This window comes from Nyctereutes procyonoides, unplaced genomic scaffold, assembly GCF_905146905.1.
Source record: "Nyctereutes procyonoides isolate TBG_1078 unplaced genomic scaffold, NYPRO_anot_genome, whole genome shotgun sequence".
NCBI classification, from domain to species: domain Eukaryota; kingdom Metazoa; phylum Chordata; class Mammalia; order Carnivora; family Canidae; genus Nyctereutes; species Nyctereutes procyonoides.
In genome coordinates this window covers 25929922-25944173 of record NW_026575125.1, presented here as the reverse complement: position 1 = coordinate 25944173, position 14252 = coordinate 25929922, and the positions used below count along the sequence as shown (strand labels likewise).

At 38.7% G+C, this 14252-nt stretch overlaps 1 protein-coding gene across 5 annotated transcripts in view; it reads right to left on the bottom strand.

Moving 5' to 3' along the window:
- The window catches only part of GK (glycerol kinase), a 77226-nt gene that overhangs the window by 33835 nt on the left and 29139 nt on the right, over positions 1 to 14252 (bottom strand). For 2 of the 5 annotated variants that reach the window (XM_055338198.1, XM_055338201.1), the window contains exons 5-12: positions 12904 to 12987; positions 9509 to 9585; positions 7425 to 7562; positions 4320 to 4429; positions 3609 to 3675; positions 2573 to 2590; positions 834 to 869; positions 390 to 457 (exon numbers count right to left, since the gene is read on the bottom strand). In XM_055338198.1, the coding sequence (XP_055194173.1) occupies positions 390 to 457; positions 834 to 869; positions 2573 to 2590; positions 3609 to 3675; positions 4320 to 4429; positions 7425 to 7562; positions 9509 to 9585; positions 12904 to 12987 (598 nt within the window). The remainder of the gene's footprint in view (positions 1 to 389; positions 458 to 833; positions 870 to 2572; positions 2591 to 3608; positions 3676 to 4319; positions 4430 to 7424; positions 7563 to 9508; positions 9586 to 12903; positions 12988 to 14252) is intronic. The other 3 variants (XM_055338199.1, XM_055338200.1, XM_055338202.1) reach the window with 3 other exon arrangements.

The window sequence follows — 14252 nt, the reverse complement described above, 5'->3', positions numbered from 1 at the left end:
TATTTATTTATTCATAGAGATGCAGAGAGAGATAGAGAGAGAGGCAGAGACACAGGCAGAGGGAGAAGCAGGCTCCATGCAGGAAGCCCGATGTGGGACTCGATCCTGGGACTCCAAGATCATGACCTGGGCTGAAGGCAGGCGCCCAACTGCTGAGCCATTCAGGGATCTCCAATTAAGGTCTTTATAAGCCTTAGCAGTGTGTTTATATACAGCATAATGTATTTTATTTGGAGAGAAAGAAAACTGAATGGCAAAAACTTATTGAACTCTTAAGCTATTGATTTTCAGCCTGGATGAACTTCAACATATTTTTCTCATTCAAAACATCAAAGGGAGAAACAGATAAACAAAACACCACAGGTTTTGGATCTGTTTCTCAAACTCACGTATTTTTGGCTTCTCCATCCTGGAAGCACATTTGTCCCACCAATGCAGCAGACTGGTCCCCCAAACACTGAAAGCATAAATGACAATAAAGAACACTAAGACAATATTATTAATTTCCCTTTTAGATCAGTCATAGGATTTATTTTTCCTTTTATATTTATCAAGGAGTGAACTGTTTTGATTTCTGCATTGCTTCCATTTGGCCATTCTCCCATTTCTTAATATGTCCTACAAGATAGTAGGTATGGAAAGGAAGAGTTAGAATTTAGTCAAAAGATTCTCAGTGGCCCATACTGTGTCACCTACTAACAAAAAATAGCCAATTTTGCTGCTTTTACCTTTTCCCCATTGTTTAGGAAGGTGCAGACTGATTAAGATGTAGGAAGAAGCCCATAACACGGAAGGGGATAGGGTCGAGGAGGTAGCAGGGAGATGGAACTTACCCCAGATATTGGCACACCTTCCAAGGCTCCAGCTTTCTAATAAAAATTTAAAAAAGTATTATGAGTAATCACAAACTGTTATCTCTACTAACACAACTGCAACAGGAATGAACATGAATAGCAACATGCCAGAGCATGTGGGCAGACAAGACAAAGCAAGTATTTCAACTACATATGTGGTTCAGAGACAGATACTAGACGTATTTCTAGAGTGACAAGAAGAGACATAGCATTGGAGGGAGAACGAACATCGAACACTGGACTGAGTCAGGAGACGAGGGGTCTACTCTTGGTTAGTTGGTGTTAAGCCACTGAGCAGGCTGCTGAAACTTCTCTATACCTCAATTTCTTGATGTATAAAATGGAGTCCAGGTAACATGAATGCCTAGGTCTGATAACTCTGTTATTGTTGCCATTAATAAGAAAACTAACACATCCTTTAAAACGAACATATGAGCAGCTATCAAACCAGCATGGAACAGCCTCACTTTGGAAGGCTGTGTTCTACCAATTAGCTTTCCTTACCCAAAACTGCTCTTAAGAGAAGCAAGGAACCCAAGAGCATTTGGTTCGCAGCTGACATTATTCTTTAAGTTTAGATAAGCAAGAGTTAATTTAGGTCATGAATAGTGGTTTTTATTTGGAAAGTATGGCTAGCATTCTAGGGAGGAAAATGAGAGTGGTTATGTATTTTACCAATCTTAATTTAAAAAACCTTTAATACAAAGCAATTTGTGCTGGTATTAAGGAATTAGGGGGAAGGAACATGACCCATGAAGTAGTGTGATGTATACTAGGAACAGCACCAAACAAAAGCTCTCCATTGACTGCCCCCCTTGGTCTGCCATTTGTGAGCCGGTCTCCCAGCCTCTGGGAGCTTCAGGTTCCCCATCTGGAAAAGTGAGGCTAAGAACAGAAGCCACCTCACATGGCTACGATGATAAGAAAGTAATAGCATACATGTGGAAACCCTGTACAAAACAGAAAACATCTTCTCGATGGTGGATATTATTTTATTTCTTTCATGCTTTCTGCTTAATTCAAGAGCTACCATTTTTATTGACTAAATATTCTTGGGAAACCTGAACCTGGGTAGTAAGTGACAGGTATCCTTTATAAGGAGCTGAAAGTGAATCCACAGAACTTGGGAGGCTGTATATCTTTATATACTTAAATATGAAAAGAAGTCTTTGCTGACACTGTCGAAGGTATTATCAAACTACCAGCAGGATCTACTAATGTGCATTCAGGCACATAAAGCGCTTTGCCTTCACAGGGAGGGGTTTCTGGAGGATTCCTGGGCACGTCCTCTGGTGAAGCATGCAGAAAAAGTGACAGTGCATTTCCAACTAACTAGTCTGAAAGGTTGGTCAAGTATCATTTAAGATAGATTTTAGAATGTTTAAAAACTACATCTAATTTCCCTGTTATGCTAAAGCCCAAAGCACATCACAGGTGTACTTTGTAATGGGAGACATCAGAATTTCTCAGTCCAGAAAACTAGCTTAGTCTTTTATTTTGAAACCCCACTTTCAGTCTTATGGGAAGCTTAAAAAGAGACATGACTGAGTTTAAAGAAAACCTAGAGCTTGTCTAGAGCTTATAGCAATTTGGTGGGTCATGGAGATTCTAGATCAATCTGCTTAGTAAATGGATTTATGCTTGTCTAAAACTAAATGGAAATGCACTGTATCTTTTCCAAATGAATGGGTAGCATAATTGGTGGGCAACCTACTCACCAGGCTATGAGAGATTTTCTATAGTCAGCAAGGGGGAAAAAGGAGGACAGAAGCATAATATTTTAAATGCAAGAAAAAAACTAGGCCAGTAAATGATATTTCAATCATTCTCTAAAACTATTTCTCAAAGATAGGTTTTTTTTCCCTGACCCAGGTCAGTCTGTAGACTATGAAGTCATCAAATTATTTTTATTGTAGATGAGCAGTGCTTCCCTTAAAAATTTCCATGATGCGTTAGAAGGCTTTATTATAAATGAAATATTTTAAGAACTCTGCTCAAACTTTATCCAGAGCACTTAGTATTCAACTCTATTATTGTTAACTCTATAAGTAGAGTTTCTAATACTTGCCATGAAATGTCTAAACAATATTTTTTTTTTTTTGCAATTGACCTTAGACGTATTTTTAAGTTTCACATAAATTCTAGATTTTTGTGCTCAAATACCAGTTCAAATCCTCCTGGAGGTTTTCATCCCTGATGTGTAATCAGAGATACTCAATGATGCTAAGCACACTTTTTGCTGAAAGTACTTTTTCTTTCGGTTTCAGTGAAAGCAACAGTAAAATGTCCATCACAGAAACCAGTTTAATTAGCAATCACAAATCAGAAACAGACTCTTTGTTTTTGGTTTCTTTGCTAAAGTTTTGCTCAAGTTGACCAAGAATTTAATATATAAAAAACATGGTTTGGCTATTAAAAGAGATTCAACAGGAAAAAGAACATGAAAATGTGAAGAGTCTTTCCTATAAATTATAAGCACACAACACCACAACTACTAGTTATTTCAATTAAAAGAATAAACAAGCTCAAACATTCCCATGCTACCCTCTGTAGTTAGATTTTTGCATTAATACTTTAGAATACTCAAAGAAAAGCCAATTAATGTTTATAAAATATAAAATCAACTGGTAAGAAGGATTCTAAAATTTTTAAGTTATCAAACTAGAAAACATAATACAACTTATCTTTGAATTCTGAATAGCAAAGCTTTTTTAAAAATGAAATTAATTTTTTTTTTTTTTTTTTTTTTTTTACCATTAGGCCATAGATCTCAGAAGAACTCCGGACATTTGGAAGAATTTTCATTGGAATTTCAAAAAATCTGGAAAACAGTAAGATAGGATTGGGTATATATCACTATTTTAAATAAATATCTAGAAACATTTATATGGATTTAAAGGCAAAAAATGTAAATAGCAATTAAAAAATGGATGTATTGGAGTGCAGAATTAAATAAGCCAGGACAGGGCAGCCCCGGTGGCGCAGCGGTTTAGCGCCGCCTGCAGCCCAGGGCGTGATCCTGGAGACTCTGGATCGAGTCCCACATCAGGCTCTCTGCATGGAGCCTGCTTCTCCCTCTGCCTATGTCTCTGCCTCTCTCTCTCTCTCTGCATCTATGAATAAATAAATAAAATCTTAAAAAAAAATAAGCCAGGACAACATAGTTGTATGTTTGGATATTTAACATTCTAACTTTATAGAAACCAATAAAAACTAAGAAGCACCCAGAAAACAAAGTACTTTTCTAAAGAAACTTAATCTTCCTAAACAAGACAATTAATTTTGCCTGTTTGCTATATATGCAACAATAGTCTCTTCTTTGAATACACAGTACAGACTTGCATACTATAGTTGAAATATCAACAATTAAAGTTTGGTGTTCTACCAACATCTGAAAATACTAAGACTTAGGTTATATATAGGTAATATATTGGGAAGTGCTTCTTAGGGCAAAACACAACTCACTCGCAGAGCTCTTTATCCCATTCCAGAGAATGAATGTTGAAAAGCATTGTCCTACTTGCATTTGTTACATCCGTACAATGGACGCCTCCATTGGCCCCTCCTGTCAAACTCTAGACAGAATAAAAGGACATGTTAGATTTGTACTTATTTGCTATTTACTTATTTTTATTTTTAAAAAGATTTATTTAGTTGAGAGAGAATATGTGAGCTGGGGGAGGGGCAGAAGGAGAGAGCAAGAGAGAATCCACAAGCAGACTCCTCACTGAGCACAGAGCCAGACACAGGGCTTGATTCCCAGACCCTGAGATCATGACTTGAGCCTGAGACGAAATCAAGAGTCAGATGCTCAAACTGACTGAGGCACTCCCTAATCTGCAATTTAATTTACATGTTGCCAAGGACCATAATAAGCAGCAGAGTGCATAAAGCAGGAGAATGGTACGTTTCAATTATTTAATTTTCTGGTTTCCAGTGGTGTCCAATAGAAATATAATGCTAGCTACCTATGTAATTTTAAATTTTCTAGTAGCTACATTTAAAAAGTATAAAGAAGCAGGTGAAATTAATTCTAATAACACTATATATTTTATTTAACCTGATATATCCCAAATATCCATTCATTTATTTAAGATTTATTATTATTATTATTATATTATTATTATTATTATTATTTAAGTAATCTCTACACCCAACATGGGGCTTGAACCTATAACCCTGAGATCAGTAGTCATATGATCCACTGGCTGAGCCAATCAGGCACCCCCCAAAATATCCTTTTAACATAAAAAATAATTACTGAGACATTTTACCTATGTATGTATGTATTATGTATTTATTTTTAAATATTTTTTTAAAAATTTTATTTATTTACTCATGAGAGACACAGAGAGATGTACAGAGAAAGGCAGAGACACAGGCAGAGGGAGAAGCAGGCTCCATGCAGGGAGCCCAATATGGGATCTCCAGGATCACGCTGAAGGTGGCGCTAAACTGCTGAGCCACCCAGGCTGCCATATTTATTTATTTTTAAGTAATATCTACACTGAGCACAGGGCTTGAACTCACAACCCCAGATCAAGAGTTGTGTGTTCTACTGATTGAGAGCCAGTCAGGCGCCCTAACATTTTACCTATTTAAGTCCAGTGTATATTTTATTTTACACTCATAGCACATCTTGATTCAGACTAGTTACATTTCAAGTGCTTGATAGCCACATGTGCTCAACCAGCAATGATATTAGACAGCAAGAGTTCTTTTTTTTTTTTTTAAAGATTTTATTTATTTATTCATGATAGTCACACAGAGAGAGACAGAGAGGCAGAGACACAGGCAGAGGGAGAAGCAGGCTCCATGCAAGGAGCCTGACGTGGGATTCGACCCCGGGTCTCCAGGATCGCGCCCCGGGCCAAAGGAAGGCGCCAAAGCGCTGCGCCACCCAGGGATCCCGACAGCAAGAGTTCTAGTAAACTGATGGTTAAACAAAAAAAATCTGTTTTATTTTTATCCATTATCTTTGGAAAATGCACTCTTACTAAATTTGGCAAAGTGAAATATATCAATATGCCTGCCTTTTCAGGATCTCACAGACCTCTGTGTTGCCATTTCTCTGTTTTTATTTTTTTTGGAATCATAATTGTCATTGGGTTGTGCCTACCCACGCATGTATCCTGAAAGCAGGGTTTTAAATTCTCTAGTGTTAATACCCTCGGGCCTGAGCTGAAAGCACTGCTGCTTTCTTTTGTGTGGGAGCAGTAAGTAAGAATGGAACAAAAGCGAGAAAAGACATCTGGGCATCCGAGGAATAGGTCCCTGCCCTGCACCCTATGAGCTCCCCCATCTCCTGCAGCTCACAGGTGCCACACCCTGACCTTACTCTGGTTTCAAGCAACTGATTGTCAGAACTGTTGTCTGGAACTATTTGAACTATTTCAACTGTGACAGGTATGGAAACTGCGGGCCAAGGGAGCACCAAGCCCAGGGAGGGGTGGAAAAAGTGCCACTTCCTGGTACTGGTTCTGGAAGATGTGCTCTGGGGATGTGGCAAGAGAGAATAGGGACAATATTCCCCTGAAGCTCTCTTGAATGTTGAAAAAGATAATCACATACTTACTGAAGTAATTACAAATGAAATTATATGTATGGGATTTACTTTACAATTATCTGTGGGGAGAAAGAAGATATGAATATAATTGAAACAAGACTGGCCATAGTTGATTGCTGTAGCTGGCCCACTGTTGCAGAAGTTCATTACACTGTCCCCTCTGCTTTTGGGTACATTTGGAAATGGCCATAATAAAAATAACAGAGAACAAAAGAGACAAAGTGAGAGAGAACATGCACTTTTAAGATAACTCTGGGAAACGTCTAAAATGTGAGTTTTTTACTCTTCTGTGTTCAGCTTAGGCAAAACGATTATACATCGAAATCCCACTATGATTTTTCGTATTATGGCTTAATTAGAGACAGCTGTGCAATGCTGAAAGCAAATGATAAAAGTCACATAGATGTTCTATTACGTTAAATTGTTACTTTTTTTAAGAAATGACCACTGGAAAAGAGCTTATGAAAGGCAAGAGAAAAAGACTACCTAAATTACTAATTACTTAAATTACTTATTCTAAAGATAATAGATATGAGATGTGGTTTTGGTAATCACCCTCCATTTTTATGAAAATAAAGCAAGAAAAATAAGGAGGAAGTAGGCAAAAATGTCTCTTAAATGGAGGCTGAAATGTTCTGCTGTCTCTTGAGTGACTTTTCTTAATAATTTTGCCAATGAAAAAGTCTGAATTCAGGGTGCCTGGGTGGCTCAGTTGGTTGAGTGTTTGACTCTTAATTTTGGCTCTGGTCATGATCTCAGGGTTGTGAGATCAAACTGGCATCAGTTCCATGCTGGGCATGGAGCCGGCTTAAGATTCTCTCCCTCCGTCCCTCCCCCAACCCCACTCACGCATGCACACAAGCCCCCCGCCGCCCCCCAGCCAACAAATAAATGAATAAACCTTAAAAAAAGCTTGAACTCTTAGTACAAAACAGAGAGTAGGCAAGCCAGTCTAAAAAATTTCTGAAAAACTTTCTCCATATATACATTCTATTTAAACGTACCCAAATAAGCCATGAATCAATGGTCCCAAAAAGAGCTCTATCTTCTTCAACAGCCTTTTGAACTTTTCTCACATTGTCAAGGAGCCAACGAAGTTTCACGGCACTGAAGTAAGTGCTAAGTGGAAGGCCTGTCTTGGACTAAAAACAGTTATGAAATTCAGCCAGCAAATTAAATTCCCAACAGTTTAAAAAATAAAACACCAAACCAACAAACTCCACAAATCACAAAATATTCAATGGCCCAAAAGTCAATCCCATGGTATTATGGATAAAAATTTTTTCCTATCTTGTGGCACAGGAAGGCATGTTCATGAACAAAGATCAACATGATATGTTTGCAGTTCAAAGAGCATCCACGTTGCAAGATAAAGAGAATTAAATGACACAACACCCTGTAATCTAGATAGTGAACACGTAGATGTTAGCTTTTGTGATGAGTATTACATGCAGAACCCAGTCTGAAACTCTGCTTTTTCATTTTCTAGTTCATGAAAGTGATATTTTAAACTATTAAAAATCAGAGAGCATATCGCATCATAAACTAATGACCATAACTAGAAAATTTGTTTTAATATAGAAGGCTTAACAATATACTTATATGTGTAAAAAATATATATTCTAAGTGATATATACATAAACACATACATATTCAAATAACATAAGTGAAGAATAAAGTAGAGCTCAAGGACATGCCAGATGAAAGCAATAGTGAGTCACTATCTATAAGAAAGTAGTTGCCTAAAAACTCAGCTAGTACATTAAATAAAGAGAGGATGTATTGAATAAAGGATAAATGGTAAATATAAGACACATATGGGCTTATCAATCTTCCTTGAGAATGGATCAGGTTCAACTATTATTTCTGTTAGTATATTAAACACCAAATATATTTACAAGGGCTGATGAAAGTGGCTAAGAAGATATATACACCAAAATAATGCAACTCTTTCTCCCCTCCCCTAATCCTTAGTCTCTTGATTTATTACCTAAGTACAGAAAGTGATACCTTTTTCCTTCTTATCTGCTATGGATATGTTTGGTAGAAAGATTCAAACCAAACCATTTAATAATTTAATGCACTCTTTAAGACTCTTTTAACTCATGGTTTTCTAGCTTTCCTAGAAAAAAAATAAGATCAATACTCAAAAATAATGAAAGGAAATAATGTATCGGATTATTCCTCTTTGATTTGAAGGACCAAGGGTCATCACACAAAGCCAACAGTGAGGTAGTTGATAATATCCCATTTGAATGATTTAGGTAGCAAGTGTAGAAGTTGACTAAAATGGCATTGAAGAGAAAAACATGTACCCCTTGAAGCAAGTGCAGCTGGAGGTGGGGGTGAGGGTTGGGCAGGGTGACAAGGAGGAACAGAATAGGAAATGGGTAAGGGTATATTCAGGACTAGCCTGAAGTTATTCCCAGGGCAAAGGCAGGGAATGGTTTGTTAAATTGCTACAATTAATGGGATTTGTTTCAGAACCAAGAACCACTGTCCTAAGAGTCCCACTGACAAATAAATATAAAGGGGATAAACCAAAAAAAGAGAACTTCCTTTGGATGTTAGAAGTGGGCCTTGACCTTCCTAAGAAAAATACCTTGCCTATTTCAAAAATTCTCTCCACTTAACTGAAGAGAGCTCTACATATAGATTGAAATACAGGCACTTTTTATCAGCCTTCTTCATAGGAAGAAAGTGGAAAAGGAGTTCAGTGAGGGGCTAGTGTCTTTTAACTTTTTCTCCCTGAATCCAGATGCCTAAAAAGTAAAAAGCATCCAGAACTTTCTTTGACAGATAGAAGAAAACATGAGGGAGTATGGTTTAAGCCACTAGGACACTATTTTATAATCCCCTCCAGCCTATCAACCGCAGAATATGAATGCTCTAATCCACCTTAAGGCATGAAGACAGGAAGGTAAATACTTGAGCTGTCCTCAATTGTCTGCAGAGAAATAGTCTGTAAAATGTATCAATTAACTATTATGCAAAAGGATGTAAGGCCCAAATAGTCTTTCAGTTGAAATCTCTAAACCCTTTTTTTAAACAAGCATTCTTATAGTATACTTTTAAAGAGATCTCTTACCTTGACAAAGTTATTATTTCCTGGAATTCTCTTACTAAGATTCTCAACGGTAGACTGGGTTCTTAGATCAAGCCACACTATAGACCAAAATATAATAACATATATGAAAAACTTCGTTTAAAAAAATCAGATCTTAATGAAATCATTGTCAAGGACAGGATACTGATTAGTTTCCATAAGCAATTAAAATGCTAGAGGTTTCAAAAGATAGAAATTAGAAAATTAGAAATGAATGGGTATATTGTTAGAAAAAAGAATAAATTTAAGAGGAAGAATTTAAAGCTTTTATGCCAAATTACAGACCAAGTTAGGAGAGTAATACAAACCTTAAGGTACTTATTTTGTATCCTTTTTATAGAAAAAAAAAAACAATGAAAAAATGTTTTGGATAAGAATTTTCTAAGAATACATGAGTAAAGACCAAGTCTAAATGCTCGGCAGGCTAGTCGCCGGGGCAGGATACATAGCTCAGGATCACCATACTGGGTATAAAGCAGGTATTTTAGAAAACTTGGGAGCAATTTGTGACAAAGCAGAGAACCTGGTACTATTTATTGAAGGAAAAAGTGAAGATTCAGTTTCTTATATATGAAATGCTTATGTACTTGTTAAACTCTTCCATTGCAAAAGTAGGCTAAAAGCCAGAATTGTTAAAAGAATTGTTTAAAGGTCAGCATTCTTGCTCCACACTAGATTGTAAAAAAATCTGTTTTAAGAGATCATTATTTATACTAAGTAACTATCGTCCACTTTCAGAACCTCTAGTAGAAAATATTTCTGTTCTGCTTCATGACAGCAGGCCTGAGAAAGAAAAGGTATCACATAAAGCAACTGTGAAAGGTAACCAATAGGTCAGCTGACTTTTCTTTGTCAGATTTAAGTTTTGTACTTAATTTCCATCACTTTTAATCTGTTAGTAGTCACTAACAGATTATTTTTGGCACGGACTGTGCTCAGATGCCTCCTGAAAAGCCTCAGGCCCATAGTTTATTTACAGGGCACCAGGGAAGATAAAACAGGCTTGCCCACTGCACACGTGAATGCTGGCCACTTAATTGCATAGTTTGGTTTACCCTTAACTAGACTATTCCTGTCTTTTCATTTAAAAACCAGTTCTTTTCTGTAGTGAGTTTTAATCAGTTCTTTCTAATTACCTCAACTGTCATTTCCCCCGAGGGCTGCCTGAGCTTGATTTTGACAGTGGCTACTTCAGGACAATAGACTGGTTTCCACAGGTGTGAAAAGCAGTGAGAAAAGGCTCCTCACAACTGAGGAAAGAGAAGACAGAGAGGAACACCAGGGGAATGCATGGCCTATACAGCACACCTGCATTTGCCGCCCACCACATATTCCTCTTGCTCCTGGGAAGTATCTCAAATTCTATTCAGGAAATTGTCTCTCCCTCATCCTCAGCCATGTGGTTTGCCGGAGATTTAACCCTACCCGTAGCTCCAGCATCATGTCCCGATCCCGGTGACTGATTCAGTAGAGAGTGGAGTCTAATCAGCCCAATGGAGGTTTGTGCTCAGTCTGACAGGGCCCCTCTCCTCAGCTCTACTAGGCAGTGTATGGCTGGGACTGCTGTCCCCATGAAGAGAGGAGCTGAACTGGCCACATCTGGAGCCATCCCAGAAAAAGATTTGTGGGGAATCCAGGTCATATTGTCTGAGTCTAGAATTAGCACCTGAACTAAGCTCCTGTTGCATTGCTGGTTCCAGGAACTAAAGAATTACTTTAAAAAATTGTTTTACTTTATTTAGTGAGGGTTGAGTTTTCTATTACTTGCATTGTGATTGATATAAGCTCATTAGCAGCAGCAGCAGCATGGAGTGGGCAAGCACCCCCATGCTCAGGGAACCGAGGCAGTCCACTTTGCACACAGGGGCGGGATTGCATGACTGTGGCAAAAGCAGACCTTCCTCATTAGGCAAGCAACCCCAGCAGGTACTAGCAGGACTAACTGGGAAAAGGAGAGGAATTCCAGAGAGAAGGTTTGAGTCCATGACAGGTAGAATCAACAAACACATCTCAATTCTCAGTGTTTAGAGCTACACCGGACTGGGGGGTTTAAAATCAATCAAGTGTGATTCAACTACTTACTTTTAAAAAAAAACAAAATAGGATGGATTAGAATAAGAGAGTTCACTGAACTCAGTAAGGCTAAGAATGGACTTGTGAAACTTTTTAGTTATGTGAGTTTGATGAATCATGATATAAAATAGCTTTCTTATTAAGAGACATGAACAAAGGACCTGAAAGTCATTGTTCTAGGCTGTTTAATGGCTCAAAGCCTCCTAGATCAGGGCTTTTCTGTATTTTAATGTAAAGAGTTACTAGGGAGCTTAAGGATGGACCCCATTCCCTGATATTCTAGAAAAGTAGGCCCAGGGAGGGAGCCCAGAAATATGTCTTTTAAATGTGCCAGCCAGAGGCACCTGGGTGGCTCAGTGGTTGAGCATCTGCCTTTGGCTCAGGTCATGATCCCTGGGTCCTGGAATCAAGTCCTGCATCGGGATCCCCACAGGAAGTCTGCTTGTCTCTCTGCCTCTCTCTGTGTCTCTCATGAATAAATAAATAAAATCTTAAAAAATTTTCTAGGGCATGATATTTAGGATATAGAATTTGTTCCAGTTATTTCTTTAAAAACAAAATGACAAACTGATGACCAGGTGGTTCCCTGGAGTTCCAGTGGCTCTGCGACTCTATTGCTCCTGGACAAGGACCACTTACATAACTGGACACTTTACTCTTCACTTGAGAGCTTGGAAGTCTCCACAGTGGAATCCACAGAATCAATCCCTCACCAAAAAGAGTCAAAACACTGGGCATGAAATCAGGAGACCAAAGTTCTAGGTCTTCAGATTTTGCCACCAGCAAGTTATGTGACTTAAGCAAGTTATTTCACCTCTCATGGCTTAGATTTCCTGAATATAAAATAAGGCAGTGAGACTAGATGGTGTCCGTAGTCCCTCTCCCACCAGTATTCCACCATCACAGAAGGCTGGCAGATTCACTTTGTTTTTATAGCCCCAGAGTTTAAGGCAATTAGAATAACATGGAATGAATTAGTACAACTGCCAAGGAGAAAAATGTCAGTGGTTGATACACTACCAAACAATTCACAAATGCTCAAAAATTAATTGAATTAAGAACAAAAAAAATTAGAAAACTCATTAAAGAAGCTAAGATGGCAGAATTAGATTTGCAGACGAAGAGACCAAAAGCCAAAGAGAAGACCCCAAGCTGGAGGACTGTGCCCCCGGTGGAGGTGATTTCTGAGAACAATCAAAAGAAGTGCCAGATCCAGATCCAGCAGCGGTGGTCAATTTCCCCCATCACGTGTCTGGGTCTGGGTCGGAAGGCCAGGAGTGAGCAGGGGCCGGAGCGCCAGATACCTGAGGAAGTGCCAGCAGCTGGAACTGCAGAGCCAGAGGGGACGGCGGCAACTGGATCTGAAGGACCAGGAGAAACTGGAGCAGCTGGAGCATTAGGAGAAATAATGGCAATTCATGCTAGAGGTGGCCAGATTCAAGGTCTGTGTTGTCTCGCTGACCACTTAGGAAATGGCAGATCACTTGGGCGAGTTAATCAGAACGAACATTTTCTATGCATTTGAGCATAGAAAAAGAAAGGAAGAGCCAAGGAGTAGAAAGGAAACGAAGGCAGTCGAAGGCAGTCGGGTCAGATTCTCCAGTTCGGGGGACTTCACCCATGAGGACAAAGACCAGGTAATATGTGCTTGTACTTTAGGATGAGTCTTCCCTACCTGGCAATGTATCTGTACCCTCCTTAGAAAAGTGGCTCCGCCGGTTACTGACTGCTCACCTGACCAGCGACCAGTGAATCTGAATCGAAAGGTCATGGACTGTTCCTTAGAAAGGAACGCTAAGGAGTGCGCCACAATCTCTGTTGGGGTGATTTATAGGGAGATGTGAAAAGGCTGCTTTGGGAAGGCAAGGCCCCAAGAAAGTACTTCCGTGGTAGGGTTAGCAGGAGGTGAAGCCCACCACCACAAACAGGAAAAACGTGGCTAGAGGGAACAGGAACTTCTAAGTTCTAAAGTAATTTGGAAAAAAAAAACAACAAAAAAAGAAGGAAAATAGATGCTAGGGAGTCCAGAACACCATACAGCCTGCTTTTTATAAGGCATGTCCCTTATTCAGACCCAGTAAATCTGATTTAAATGGTTCAAACCATGAAATGAGAAAGTTTTTTTTTTAAACCCAGTTGGATGACAAGATAAACTTTCATTTGTATTAAATAAAGTCGCAACCAAAATATAGCTCTGTTTAGATTTAGTCTGGTCTGAAAAACCAAAGTTTTAAGAGTGAAGAGATATGCAGTTACCTCAATGCCCACAGACCAGGGTCAGTTTGGAGATGCAGTGACAGTACAGAGGAAGAAATGACTTTCAGAATACTTAAATTTGCATCATTTTTGGTTAGTCGTAAAAATAGAAGGGAAAAGTACCTAAGAAAAAAATTGAAAATTAACTAGAAATCATCTGAGTTTTTCAATGGACTAGAAGCAAAGGCAAATAATACATCTCTGAGAGGGCTGACTGTGTGGAGCTACCAGTCACACAGGGAATGACCCGAAGGTGAGGCCCCAGGTTACAGAGCTCGCCCTAAGCAAGGACTGCTGACGGTTACACAAAGTACTATCAGCTTGCTTCCCCCACGAGAGAGGATAATAGTAAACCAGATTTAATTGCTATGTGTTATCACTTGCCAAAAGTTAAGCT